The sequence below is a fragment of the Sinohyriopsis cumingii genome, chromosome 16, assembly GCF_028554795.1.
Source record: "Sinohyriopsis cumingii isolate HCF-2022 chromosome 16, ASM2855479v2, whole genome shotgun sequence".
NCBI lineage: Eukaryota > Metazoa > Mollusca > Bivalvia > Unionida > Unionidae > Sinohyriopsis > Sinohyriopsis cumingii.
Window position 1 is genome coordinate 71,368,727 of NC_142976.1, and position 15,882 is coordinate 71,384,608.

Consider the following 15,882-nt stretch of genomic DNA (forward strand, 5'->3'; position numbering starts at 1 on the left):
TGTGTTGGTGATTCGCCGCACATGGGATACCGGCTTCGTTAACCTGGATTTAACAACAGATCCTGGAATTCATTGGCTTGTCTACGAAGTGACATATCAACACCTTTCGTATTTTGACTCGTACAAGGTTGCAACTTTACTCGACGCTGTTGATAATTTACATGGCGTGTTTGCCCGTGGCGAAATCACCCCTCATAGATGACCGCTGTATTATTCAACGCTTCAATGTTTGTCAGCAGTTTACACAGGTAGCATCCTTATGTTAATCTCCAGAAAAGAAATTAAGTCTGAAGCATTCAACGTTTAGTTGGAAGGGGACCGAATTAATTTTGGTGATTGTGTTTAAAATTTATTATTTCATATACGTGATGATTTTGAACAGCCACGCGGTGACGATGTTACTGAGTTTACGTGATCCTCGACCAGCTGATAGCGGATGCTAACATTGATAGCATTTTTGTTCCACTTGTCAAAAAAATATTTGCTTCAGAGTGGTGTTACCGTTTTACTCGCGAAATACAAATGTGTGTATGTTATCGTGGATGGAAAACCATTGATGACTCCGCGCACAAATAAAAAACCTAAGTCAGATCATTGTCTTACATTCAGTGAAAATCGAGTAAAACTATAGCTGGAACCAAATTTGTCAACAGTGAGTGGTATTATAATATACAGGAATGAGACCACGCTTAGCTATCATGGCTCCCCTACCCGTGAACCCCTGATGCGGACTTCCACGCTGGTCCGAGAAGTGATGTACGCTTGTGTAAAAATCCCTTGTAGAAAAGAAGTAATGGGTTATGGAAAACTTGAAAGGGTTCTGGTTAGGTAAGTGTGGTCTAAATCTCCCATTATGATACTTCTAGTATATAAGATGGTTCAATGTTCAACGCGGTTAGTTTCGAGTAAAACTTCAGGTATGCCCTATCGTACCTATCGTTCCGTGTACCTTTAATCTATCTCACCCACATATTAGATTAAATTATCAGTTATACGCTATATTTAGGCTTGACAGCAGCGATTTTGATTTCCACAAACTATTAAAGTTGTATAAATTGAAAGAGATATCAGACACACCTTTTGTTTTTCGTTTACAGTTTACAGTTCGGAGTCAGTTCGAAGTACAATGGAAGTTTGTGATTGCGCCAAAGTCGACTAACCGAATCGAACTCACTAACCTCTCGTTGAAACTATTAGGAATGACATGGACGCTAACTCGTAAGTACGACAAATTAATAATCGTATTGGTTTTCGATACAATGATACATAATTATGGATACATATTGGTCTCGCATGCATCAACATATATCGAGATACACGTAGCTTGCTGCCCCCACCCACACCCCACCGTGGCTGCGGCGGCTTTTGTCGCAAGAGGGTCAAAGATTGCGACAAATTTTTAAATCTGACAAATATCGTGAAACACTTTTTTATATAAAAAAATGCTTGTTGTCAATAACAGCAATAACGTTGCATGAAAACTCTTATAATTCTTATCGTTACAGATTTATTGGCATATATTTACACCTACCTAACTAGAATTAGAAACTAGACACATGGTCATTCAGTGATTGGTTCGTACACGAGGTTCTAACAATAAGAAGTATAAATTACATGACAATATTAGCTTATTACATAAATACAGGGTTCGGATGCGGGAAGTCGCGGGTTCGATCCCCGGCCAAGTCATACCAAAGACTTACAAAATGATACTAGCAGCTGCCTCACTTGGCGCTCAGCATTAAGAGGTTAGTGTTAGGACTGGTCGACCTGGTGCCAGGATAATGTGACTGGGTGGGACATGATGCTATATGTCTGCGGCATGAGGACCCAGTGCAAGACATCACTATGAACTGCCACACTGCAGACATCGTGGCTGTATGACTGAAAAATTCTTAAAGCTACGTTAAAAACCTAAATGTCACACACACACACACACACACACACACACACACACACATAAATACTGGGTGGGGAGTGGGGGCGTCCTTACGTAATTAATTCATAGATCGCATAGCTCCAATGGTATGCTTGCATGTTGACGATTCCAATATCTCTCGCCACGCTGTACACGTACATTCATCAATGCAAGGCATTGTTATTTATTTGTGTATATTGTACAACAGTTGATTGCGCCGTTAGAAATATAGTTTCCTTTGCCGAAGAAAAGGAATGTGTCAGTACAGTTCGTTGAGTGAGACATTAAAGTCAGTGTCAGTGCCGTTCGTGTAGCAAACCGATTTAAAGCACTCTAGAAATGTGGGTGGGTGGGGGTGGATATGGGTCTGGACGGATAGAGCAGGAGAAGGCTGCATATTGTTAAGACACTCGGACATAGGCGCTATAATAAACATAATAATAATAATAATAATAATAATAATAATGAGGACTTTGTATAGCTTCTAATCTTTAGAAGCTCTAAACACCATGAAATTAGAAAACATTAAAAAAAAAAAAAACATGCTGAGAATATTTAAGGTAGGAAACATTATTAGGTCTTTAAGTACATACGTGCATGCTATTCTATTGTATCCCTTTTTTCTCTTCATTAGGCCTTATCCTCCCTATTAATAATTAGTACTTATTTAATTTTTTATTTGCCTTTTTTCTTGTGTTTGAAATTTTTGTTTTCATGAAATAAATACATTTCAAATTGCACTATGTTTTCGGTTTTGGAACTTTGCATGAACTTGTGTCTTATTCTTTATTCTTATTAAAGGTTCATACAATATTTTCTAAGTACATGTGATACATTGAATTATTGTTAAAAGTAAGATATAAAGCAATTAATAAAAGAAGTGAACTAAGCATTTAGAAAGGTAATAGTGAACGTCATTAAATTATAGAATCTTGTAAGCACATATAATATTCGACCACAAAACGATGGCGAGGTGAAGGGTGGGGCTAAAGTCTATTATTAGATTTTATGTATTACTAATATTCAGATTTTATTAATTATTCGCTTATACAAGTAAAATACGGGGAAAAATTATCTACGTCACATTTGTGCATGTAACATTATGTTTGGGGTTGAGTAAACCATTAAAAGGCCGAACTACCGTTTAGCACACCCTGATGCAAATAGTAGACTCATTATCTTAATCGTTGAAGTCACATGGGAAGTTGACTCATTCAACTTTTCACATCGCCGTTGCTTGTGATCTGATAAAATGTTTGTATTTTCCACTCCAGGTCAAATGACACACAGGACCAGGATCATGATACGGAAACTTCCATATTCACGCTTTTCAGTTTATCTGCAGCGGTAAGCCTTTCATGCACGTTATTGTACGGGATTTGCACCAAGTTTTTATTTTAAGATATTATACGAGAGTTTCACCTAAGTTTTCATTTAACGATATCGTACGAGATTTTCACCCATGTTTTCCAGTTAAACTCATTACCCCCAACACCCCCAAAAATAAAAAAACAAAAACAAAATTCTAGTCAAATTATGCCCGATGGCAAACAACAGATATTCAATTTTACCGATGTTACACTCACGACTCTCTAAAAGTATAATAGCGCACACACACATACGCGCGAGGGGTATCTCAGAAGTTCTGAATATAAATGCAATGTAAAATAAAGTTCTTTATTAGCTCAGAGTAGGTCAGTGGATACCCTCAAAGTAATACCCATGCAACTCGGAACACTTTCTGAGTCTGAATATCCTGTTAAAAAATGTCATTTTGTATTCACTTTCTGGAATGTTGTTCATACACTGCAGAACTGCACTTCCACCCACCTGGGAGTTCTCAGATCGTCTGCACCTCATCGAATCTTTGATAACGGGACTGAGCCAAAAATCACTTGATCTAAGGGCTGATTGTAGGTTGTGGCAAAGTTTCGATGTTTTTGTTTCTTTAGGATGTCTGTCATGACGACCGATGTGTGTGTGTATATATATATATATATATATATATATATATATATATATATATATATATATATATATATATATATATATATGTATATATATATATATATGTTACTAAGTAACATGCTCAGGAAAATGCGTATTATTGTTGGATTCAATAATTTACGTAAATCCAATGACTCGTATAAACATGAATTCAAACCTGCTGTCGTACTGATGTAATTAAGAATGGTATGCCCAAAGCGGATCAACAATTTGAGACGTATCGACAGGAAAATATAAAAGACAAAATGAAGACAGAATGAAGAGAAAGTGTAAAACATTTATGTAAAGACAAATGATTATCTTCACCACAACCTTAGTCTCAGATCTACTAATTTGACTTGGATGTTCAAATGGTATGTGGCAATTTTTTTTTATAAATGTGTGTGTGTGTGTGTGTGTGTGTGTGTGTGTGTGATTTGGATTTTTAACGTAGTCTTAATAATGTTTCAGTCCTTTCGCTACGATGTCTGCAGGGTGGCAGTTTATAGTGATGCTTAGCACTGGGGCATCATGTCGCAGACATGTAGCAGGATGTCCCACCAATTCACATTATCCTGACACCAGGCCGACCAGTCCTAACACTAACCTCTTAAATGTGACGTGATTTGGATTTTCAACGTAGCTTTAACAATTTTTCGGTCATATCGCTACGATGTCTGCAATGTGGCAGTTTATAGTGATGTCTAGCACTGGGGCATCATGCCGCAGACATGTAGCATGATGTCCCACCCAGTCACATTATCCTGACACTAGGCCGACCAGTCCTAACACTAACCTCTTAATGCTGAGCGCCAAGCGAGGGAGCTGTTAGTACCATTTTTGTAAGTCTTTGGTATGACTCGGCCGGGGATCGAACCCACGACCTCCCGCATCCGAGGCGGACGCTATAACCACTAGGCCACCGGAGCGGTCTAACCTCTTAACGCTGAGCGCCAAGCGAGGCAGCTTTTAATACCATTTATGTAAGTCTGTGGTATGACTCGGCCGGGGATAGAACCAACGACCTCCCGCATCCGAGGCGGACGCTCTAACCACTAGGCCACCGGAGTGGTTTTTATAAATGTTTCAAACGGAATAAACACAGACTCGTCTGTAATAATACTACCTGTTCCGGAAGTTACTATGGTTTTAAGTTTTGAAATAGTTTGAGAATTTGGCAACTGTGACGGGCTTCGCTAACTTTTCAGTCGTCTTTTGATGCCGTGTTTAGACATCCGATCGCAATGCAATTAACATATCTACTAATACCCACACACCCACTCCAAAATACGAAGACATGACCGGCAAATAGATAAACATCGTGTCCAGTTTATTTTCAAGAGCCAAATTACTGCATGGATAATAATTCCAGGCAATGCCAGGACCGGTTTTTGGCCAACTCAAAGACATAATGACAAATATTTATTAAACTTTTTTTTCATATTTGTCAGTGAACGTATATATCTTGTCTCTTGATATATGACTACTGCCCTTTGTTCTTCCTCCACTACATACTAAATTTAGTGCAAAATGTTCTAATACATACCAGCAGTATATACAGTCATAGCAATGGCTGCAACGTACATTGCTACACCTTCTAGTATCAGAATGGTGTTTTAGATTTAGCCTATACTCCATGACTTCACAAATTTTTACCCGCGCGTCACACCTGGCTTAACTTTGGATAGTAAAATATAATTTGTATTACTGTAAATGAGTTTACAAAGTTAACGCAAACGGCGACATCGCCAACAGCGACAACATCACTGCCACATCAGATGCAAACAATTCCGTCTTTATATATGCTTTCTATATCAGTGTCGTTTTGCAAACACACTAGACACTCTTGGCTTGCGTGAACGAATTTGCAGCTAGTGCAAAGGATTTTACACTTTAGTCGTGTAAACGATTTTGACACTGAGGTAGATAGTGAAGACAATAACATTAACAGGAGAAAACGGCCTGCAAAAAGAAATCTCGTTGCTGGGTGTGAAAACAGCCAAAGACTATTTATACAAAGATGAAATGAAATTCACAGCGGAATCAACTCAGTTTACGTTCGCCGTTGATTTTATGCCAAACTAGCATTGACTCAACGAAGAAAAGAAAGATCTCGACTGTAATTCAACAAGGGAGCAATTGTCCGAATAACAAATCTTAGACAATAACGATCATTAGAGGCACAAAGCCAAGACGTAATCGGTGTGTTTAAAAACGAACGTGGTGCCCAGTCCCAGGAACATATAATCGAAGGAAGCTTAAACGTTCCCACGGGAGACATTTTCTATAATTTTATGACAGTTGTACAAGTGAGGAAAAAATATTTAGTTGGAAATGCGTGCACGTAATGCAGCTGAACAAGGTCAGAAAGTCGAGCAATAAGTCCACAAACAAAATATTAATAGAAGACGAACGATAGACTCTCAAAGCTACCGACGCGAGAAGATAATCGAAGCATAGCAACAGTTGCGAAATGGAATCATCAAGAGAACCGCACTACTAGTGAAATACAAACGCGTGTGTGTGGTTGTAGATGCTATTTGCGGAATCACCGCCGCGATAGCTGTTGGTCTTCGTTCTGCTTGAAATCTGATCGTTTACGCGACCAATGGGCAAAATCCTGTACACTAGCCGCAAAATCGTTCACACAAACAAAGATAGTTTAATGTGTTTGCAAAACGACACCGATGTTGGCAACATATACGAAGACGGAATAGCCTACACCTGCAGCGGCAGCGTTGTTTTCGCTGTTGGCGTTGTCGCCGTTTGCACTAACTTTCTAAAATCGTTAATGTTCGCCGATTTTGCTACACAAAATTGTTCAGGTTAGCGTAAGAATTATTGTTTATTATCTAAATGGTAGGCATTCTATTATGTTGGGGTGTCGTAAAGCGCTACTAGAAACAAACCAATTATACAAAATACCAGGCTTATACACATTTTTGTCACCTTGAGCACTGACTCTATTGAATTCATTGGTTTATACATTGACTTCTATATTTCATAAACAACTAATGATTTGCTTTCTTATAGGATATAAAAAATAATCAGACTTTTACGTTGTGAACTGATTAACTATCTTGAAAAAAAAAACATTATTCATAATAGGATTGAAACAGCTGTCCTCGAGACTTCCCCGTTTCCAAATTTTTTTTGTAGGTATTAAATACCAAGGAAGACCGCTCCGGTGGCCCAGTGGTTAGAGCGTCCGCCTCGGATGCGGGAGGTCGTGGGTTCGATCCCCGGCCGAGTCATACCAGAGACTTAAAAAATGGTACTAACAGCTGCCTCGCTTGGCGTTCAGCATTAAGAGGTTAGTGTTAGGACTGGTCAGCCTGGTGTCAGGATAATGTGACTGGGTGGGACATCATGCTACATGTCTGCGGAATGATGCCCCAGTGCTAGACATCACTATAAACTGCCACACTGCAGACATCGTAGCGATATGACTGAAAAATTGTTAAAGCTACGTTAAAAATCAAAATCACATCACATCACAAATACCAAGGATGACTTTTAACACAGAATGTACTTTCATTTACCACAATAAATGGCAACTTACGATAAAAACGTAACTCTTCACAAGCAGGAAAATATAGCAAAACGGAGACGAATTCAGTAGATAAATCCAACGTATCGTCATATCATATCAACTGCGATCAACGTTAAAGTTAAGGAAACTTTACAGACAGCAGTTCCAAAGTTAAACCCAACTTATTGATTGTAGCAGATATTTTTTGTTTTCTTTTTCTTTGATATGGAGGTAAACGGAGATGCTCACAAGGCAATGGCAAAACAGTTAGGCAGAATGCTGGTGGAAGCCATCATGTGCTACTACAGAAGCGACTATCTTTATAAGTTAAATGATTACAACATCTTCGTGGTATATTGCGGTGACCTAATTCGATTGGATCAAAGAGGATCGAACAATGTGTTATAAATGAGAAACTGCGAAAGTTACGATCAGGAGTCGGTAACAAAAAATACTGGCACTGAAGCCGTATAGTTTGCTGTATTATGAAGAAAAACGTTTAGAACACCGCTGGACTTCCATATTTGAACAGATCATTGTCCACTGTATCGTTGTGCTATTCCACAGAATTTCAGATTTAACATTATTCTTGAAAAGCCTCAAAAGTAACAAAGGGAGGCAATCGTCAGGATAATTAATTTAATACATTTTAAATACAGTATGACACGATGACTTTGAAATCACTGAACAAATATAAAAATGGAATTGCTTTCTTTTATGCCAGGATTATGAAAAAGGGAGAATTGTAGACATACTTTAATCAATTTTATACAAGATTCTTCCAGAATATGGTTAAACTGTGTTTCGATTAGGGGTGAAACGATACACCTGTGCCACGTATCGATACGATTCACGATACGCAGCCTGCGATACGATAAATATCGATACACATATGAACTCGATGGTCTTTCCATCTTTGGAAGGTAGGTGGTGCCCTTTTATGTATGTTGACATTCTTTGTTGTATTTCCAATATGCAGAGATATAGTTATCATATATTTTTATGCAATTCTCACTGATGAGAAGATAACAAAACTATTTTTCAAACAGACTGCCTGTTGGTGGCAGTGAGTTTTATCCAACGTTTTATGCCATTTAATGGTGGCTGCATTTAACCCCCATTGTTTTGTTCAACATTAATGATTTGAAAACATATTACCAATTTCGTGTTTCAGTTAAACATGGAAGACATGACGATGTTATCTTCAAAACAGAATAAATAATACAATTTCCTCGTGCAAAGAAAATCTCGCATAGAACTAATCCCAGCATGGGAATAAGGTTGAATACCAAAATAATCTATCACATTTTATTTCCTGCAGATGCAAAAGACTGCTGCAGCCACAGGTACTTGCATTTGTTAGTAAAGAAAGAAAACTACTGACTACACCCAGTCCTATTCTACAATTTTCTTTTAACTTGTACATGGTGATAAACTTGAGCGGTTTGAAATCTGAAACCATCGCTCACTATTTGCTAATGTCATTTATTTCATCAGCATCTTTATTCAATAGGTAAATATCTCTACATAAAAGAAGAAATTCCAAATTTGTTTTCCATGTACAATTTAAGGAGAGATGATGACATGATTTTATCTTAAGGGAGACCCCCTTTATCAAAGAAACAAGATCGGGAGGCAGAAATAAATGGTCATAGGTCAATATTTATTTAAACTTTAATATCTGTCTCTCTTTCTTCCTGCTCCACTTTCTTATAGCTGTACTGAAATCAACATCTTTGACAGATGTCACCTCTAGTTGTATAAGCATTAATCTGTTAATTAATTCTGAGCATACTCTGCTCCTTTTCTTTGTATCAATATTGCTCTATGCTTCTTTTTGAAGGGGCATATACATAGCTAGCTTTGTCAGCTTGAATTTGTTGGGAAACTGATCTTTGCGACTGTTATATACAATTTTCCAGAGATCATGGATATTATCTTTTGGATACATCTGCTCCAAAAGAGGATTTTTCACTAACATAATCTTCCTTCGTGAAATCAGTAGTTTACTGACTACTATGCCAAATTTCATCTCTGTTCCATAATGCTATAAAAAGGTATTGAGTACATCAATGCTTGTACAGACAGAGGTATTAAAATAAATATCTTTACTTCTTAATTGCATTTTTAACCCTTATTTTATTCAATTTATCTTAACCCTGATATGGATAAATGTATATGGTTTGTACCATATGACCCTCAGGGCGAATTTTATTAGTAAAAACATGAAAAGTGCATTATACGTTTAAATTGTCTGCATTGTAATTAGGCTCAGTATTCTGCTCTTTGTACATTTAATTTCGAAATACCACTGAAAGAGTCATGTTGCATATTTTTTGTCCATCCAGCATGTACTTCTGACTCATATTTAACACCATTTCGGGCTCAAGATCACTAACTGGTGTCTCCATTAATACTTTCCCAGCTCCAATAATGGGATATACTTCATAACATTAAAAATTATTGTCATCATCACTATCATCAGCAAGTATTTGCCGCACGAAATCGTAATGAACCACGCCGAGAATCAGACATTTTGGGTTTTCTAGGTAGCCCGTATTTTAAACGCGCATTTGTTAAACTTTCTTCATGAATGGTTCATACTATGCCATAATTTTTATTCCTCAGCTAGTTGTTCTAATCAAATTTAGTTTCAAACCATTGAAGAACCCAGGCGTGGAACAGTTGCTACCCGAAAAACAGATGTCGACAATAATGGTTAAATAAAACAAAATCTTCGCCGAGCACATTTTCATATGTGGGACTTTCAACGAATTTGTGGAGCTTTCGCTGCTGTTCTCCAAGCGCGAATTCGTAAATAAAAATTGCACGATTCGCACAATGGCACACCCTGACAGCATCTCCGTTTAAGTACTTGGCATATCTAATGACTTTCCTGTGAGGTCCCTCTATTGCTCTGCCAATACATCCTCTTTGTCACGCAGAGAATACGCTACATTGATTTCTGATTGGTTGTTATTGTTTAACCTGGAGCGGATCAAGCACTAACCACAATTGAGAATTCATTGTAACATATTTCAACGTGCAACACACCGGTGGCGCAGCTTTCAAAATCGATGAAAGGAGTCAAGATACAATTCAAAGTATGAACTTCGCGTGAAAGTGGTTATTGAATGATGATAAAAGTACTTCATTATACATGTCGAATACGTTTCGAATGTATCGTATATGTTGAACATACTTCTGGGTTAAGATAATTAGCATGAAATGGCGGGAGGTGGGGCAGATTATGAACCGTGTCACTCTGTGTTAACTTACAGACGGCGAGTTGGTATTCTCAAATAATCTTTTTCGTTTTTACTAATAAACATGATTGACTGAGACTGCAAATGCTGTTTCAGATATGGATTATAATTTTACAGAATAACAAGGCAACTAATACGATTTATTCATTACTGCTGAAGACTAAAATAACATGCATACGGTAAGCATTGATTTGTATCGATTCTCTGTCTCTTGTATCGATATGTGTATAGTTTCAGCTAAAGAATCTATGCATCGACATATCGATGAATCGTTTCACCCCTAGTTTTGATAATGTTTAAAAATAGAGAAAATAATCTAGAAAAGTTTACCAACTCAACAATAGAAACAAATCTCAGTGAGCTTAGACGATCTGTTCGATATAGTCTATTCTCATAGTTTCACTGTAATCAGACTGGGTAATTGTATGATCTCCAATTTATTTTAGCTTCCAAAAACATGAAATTGGAAATGACTTCGACAGTAAATATCGATTTTTGTAAGACAATACCTTGGTCTTCCTGTGACAATTGTTGGGGGGTTTTGTTTTTCAGTCTGTGTAAAATAAATCGTAAATCTTGCTGCAACAGTAGATTAAGATTTAAAGTCTATTGTTGTTATATCGGTTTGGATGAATGTTGGTAGTATGCACTAATACTAAAATTTGAATTTTACAATATTTTCTTAACGTATTTATTTACGGATGGCTAAGCCCTCTTGAGTACCTAGTTTGGTATTGTTTTAAATTCGCTATACGCCAGTCAAATCAAAACCACACCACCATCAACGTTAACACGAACTGAACGCCCTTCACCATATTCCGATACCAGAAGATGAGCATTCCTTTGCTCTCCATTGTGCAGTACTGAATGACTTCAACTCATATTCCATTAATAAAATTACGTCAAGAAATTGCCCTGACCTTTTACAGGATTTTATGTTTTAGTGCTGCAGTACTGAAACGTCATTTTGTATTTATATTTTGATGTTGAAAAAATTCAAGAAAAAAAAGTTGCGCGATTGGCGGTTAAATTTTCATATTTTGAGAAATGCTTTTATTAGGGTTTCCATATCCAAAACGGATAACAAAGATCATAAGAAATGCTCACATACGGATTATAATAATCTGACCGAGACACTCGATAATTTAACAACAGTACTTAGTTATATTTGCAAAACACATCTTTGTATTGTTTTCTTTTAATTTTTATTTCTTCCACAGATCGTCATTATTACGGTGCTGACGCTTTTGGAAAAGAGAACCGGAAACAGTAAATGCCTCTGTTGCTCTTGCAGACCAGGACTTTTATAGTAAGATAATAATATAAATCAGGATTCAGCTCGGGCACGGATAAACGTGAAATCAACAACCTCACACTACCAATTTTTATCAGACCAGAAGTGTGATTTAAATAATCAAATGTAATTTAATTTGACCTATGATCCAGTCCTCCTGCGATGATAGAACGACCTTGTGATGATATTTAGCCTGGATTTAATTGATGTCCTTCGATATGCACAACACCAACACTTTTGAGTATTCCCGTTTTCTTATGAAATACGCTAGCTTTGAGCATCTTGGCTCTTTTTTGTAGGGTAATGTTATAAACAACACCAAATTTCAAAATGCAGTTCTGATTAATAATATCAAGGTATTATTCGCAATCATCGTATTACAAGACACTATCGATTCGGATTAAACGTAGCCATTGTATCGACCGCGTCAAGGCAAAACATGAGTTTCCATATATTTCATTTATCCGCGACAGTGTGATATAGACTGTTTCCAAAACATGTAAAATAAGCTGCTAAGAGAATTAATTCCTAATACTGGGACGGGGTGTGTGTTGATCCAACTAATATTTCTAGTAAATCACTACGTGTATATAAAGAAGACAGTATGTCCCCATCTAGTATACGTACATGCAGACTTAATTTATTTTTGCACTGACGCGTGTAATTTCTTGCTAATAGTAGTGCGCTTTTGATTATCCCGTTTTCTTATGAAATACGCTAAATTCAACAAGTGTCGCTTCATAGAGTAAACAAAGATACAGCCAGAATGACTTAGTTCCTCTAATCAAATGAACTGATGGACGTTTTGCTTAAATGGTCAGTTCACCCACATTGGCAGTATGATGTGATTGTAATGTTAGGAGCACTGTAAACACGAAAGATGGCAAGTAACTTTCATGACGTTACGTATACCGAGCAAATATGCTAAGTCCTATGATACTATTCTTGTTCCACGTCAAAGTGTATTAGTTTCAGATGGTATTTGAGCCATTTTGATGCAAATATATCGGAAATCGATATTTATACCTGTCTTGTATATGTGTAGACGGGTCACGCAGGTATTGTATCACAACAATTTCTATTGGCTTAGAAGGCGTTAACGTTTTAGCCGTACAGAATTAAATGATTACATGTGTGCACTACGTAACCGCCGCTAAGTAAGCGCCTCTCCTATCTGTCAATTTCTGTGCAGTTTTTGTATATTATCCCTACGCCGACAACTTCTCGGACACAGATGTTTGTGAATAGTTTAACACAATGGTTTCACATACTACACTGTATATTTGTGACTTGTTCAAGTAATTCTAATATATATATATCTTGATTGTAATTTTGAAACAAGTAAATTTCTTCTTAAAGTTATATAAACATGTGTTTTTAACTATTCAGTTTAGAGGTGAGTAGTTCTTGCACTTTGTCAGGCTCTTCTGTTTCACAGTACGTATGGTAGGTTGTCCGCAATCACTTAATGCCTAAATGGAATGAGCCGTTTTGAAAAACTGAATAACCCCGGAAAGTTTGAAGTTTGACGTCTTTGTATACACCAATATGGTTTCTATGATGACATGCAGAATCCGCGTGCTTAATTGAGGAATATCAAAATGTAATATATAGAATAATTCCATCTGGAATTAAATTCAAATGATCTACAACTAAGTAATTTCAGCAATAGCTTTAATCGCGAGGCATTGCACATCTAATATTTTCTTTTAAAAAGATATACATGTATCTTCGATAGCTATAGCATTGTGAGGGAGACAACGTGCTGTTTTACTGTTATGGATTGATTAAGATTTAAGTTTATGTGAGAGTCAACATTGATAGGATAAGTGTTTTCGTGGTTAATGTTCTTGATTTATGTAGTCTCTGTCGTGGCGCTGTATTTTGTTTTTTGTCAAGTGACCTTGCATATAAATTCATGCGTAAAGCCGAACTTCTTTCAGTTACGAATGTAACTCGTCTGAATAATGTAAAGGCTTCAACAAGGCCTTGAGACAGACTTAGACTTGAATATGGTACAGTCTTGAACAAGGTCTAGAGACAATCTTAGACCCGAGAAAGGTAAAGTCCTGAACAAGGCCTGGAGACAGACCAGAATAAGGTAAAGTCCTGGACAGCCTGGAGACAGACTTAGACCCGAATATGGTCAAGTCTTGAACAATGCCAAAAGATACTTAGACTAGAATACGGTAAAGATCTGAACATGGCCCAGAGACAACAACGATTCTGGATCAGAACGAATGATCCTCTGGTTATAGTCTGCACAGCCATTAAGGTTGTGAGCACGCATAAATGGGTGGAATTGTACTTCTGTTTCCATATTATATTGGGCGCACCGCCGGCAGGGACTCACAGAACAAACGGTGAATTTTTACGACAAACAGTTAAAGAGAATAACTTGTTCGTTATCTTTCCGTAGAGCGGAAACTCTGACTCCTAGCTTCCAGCCGTAGATCTGAGACCCATGCCTACAATGACTAAACTGCAACTGTTTGACGAATGTATGTTCACCCTAAAACGCACTGCAGAAACGTTATGTGTATGTTATTTTCTTGCTAACATTTAGTAGCATTATAAAGCAAAACTCCATACTCTACGATTCTATGACAAATTGCCAAGATTATCAGGGCACCAGTGGGAGATGTGGGATTTCTATAGTTATCGCCTTTTTCGTCTGTCCATTCATCCTAAATTTTTGTTCGAGGCATAGTTATTCGACTTAGTTCTATGCCATCATGATTGGTGGGTCAACTGCTTTAAAAATGAACGTGTGCTTTTTAAAGGTTTTTCGTCTATTACACTCCATTTTTTATAGAGTTACATATTGTTTGTTTTCGATAAATTTTGCATTTTCAAAGGAACAGTTTTTGTAATCAGGATTGTTTAAGAACATTTCTGCCTCGTAGCCAGGTGCATTTAAGTGTGAACACGCCATCTTCTAGACCTAGATGTGCGTTTTAGGGTGAACACCATCTTCTAGACCTAGATGTGCGTTTTAGGGTTTAACCTCATCTACTCGATTGGACAGATTTATGGAACTTGTCGATCAAGATCTTCAGTTTTGAGATGTCTTGTAAATAGCTCATGAACCATTCAATATATACTGATCCAATATGATGCTAACACCTAAGGACAAAACAAAAATAAACCCTCATACTTATATAGGGATGTGCCTTTAGATGGTTTCCTTGATATTTCAAGTAGATCAATATGACACTTTGCTTCAAGAAGGAATTGTTTGATTGATTTGGTTTGATTTGGTTTGGTTTGGTGTTTAATCGAATGTGAAAGTTTTATCCTGCCTAGGAAAGAATATTAAATTGTCTTGACGAAAACACACCACGGCAGGCATCATGAGTTTCTCTCTCTCTCTCTCTCTCTCTCTCTCCGGTGGCCTAGGTGGTTAGAACGTCCACCTCGGATGAGGAGGTCGCAGGATCAAACCCCGGCTGAGTCATATCAAAGACTTATAAAAATGGTACTAACATCTGCGCTCATCATTAAGAGGTTAGTGTTAGGACTGGTCGGCCTGGTGTCAGGATAATGTGACTGGGTGGGACATGATGCTACATGTCTGCGGCATGATGCCCCAGTGCTAGACATCACAATAAACTGCCACACTGCAGACATTGTAGTGATATGACTGACATATTATTAAATACTACGTTAAAAATCCAAATCACAGAACTTTATTTTACCTTATCATAACAGCCCTATAAATTTACTGGACGGCGATGTGGACAGGTTGGCGTGTGCGGCGGCGTTTGGCCTCACTGCGTCAAAGTGCCTGGAACTGTTTCGAGGTAGCATGATTTCACCATACATTCCATTCTGGGCTTATTGTAAGTTCTCTCTCTCTCTCTCTCTCTCTCTCTCTCTCTCTCTC

At 37.5% G+C, this 15,882-nt stretch overlaps 2 protein-coding genes across 2 annotated transcripts in view; both read left to right on the forward strand.

The window, feature by feature from the left end:
• Positions 1-15,882, forward strand: part of LOC149780752 (stimulated by retinoic acid gene 6 protein-like) — a 176,746-nt gene that overhangs the window by 105,708 nt on the left and 55,156 nt on the right. The gene's annotated exons all lie outside the window — the stretch shown is intronic.
• The window catches only part of LOC149780753 (stimulated by retinoic acid gene 6 protein-like), a 205,759-nt gene continuing 190,970 nt past the window's right edge, over positions 1,094-15,882 (forward strand). The window contains exons 1-4 of the mRNA XM_089937827.1: positions 1,094-1,218; positions 3,193-3,265; positions 11,923-12,011; positions 15,708-15,838. Coding sequence (XP_089793953.1) covers positions 1,205-1,218; positions 3,193-3,265; positions 11,923-12,011; positions 15,708-15,838 — 307 coding nt within the window. The 5' untranslated portion in view covers positions 1,094-1,204. The remainder of the gene's footprint in view (positions 1,219-3,192; positions 3,266-11,922; positions 12,012-15,707; positions 15,839-15,882) is intronic.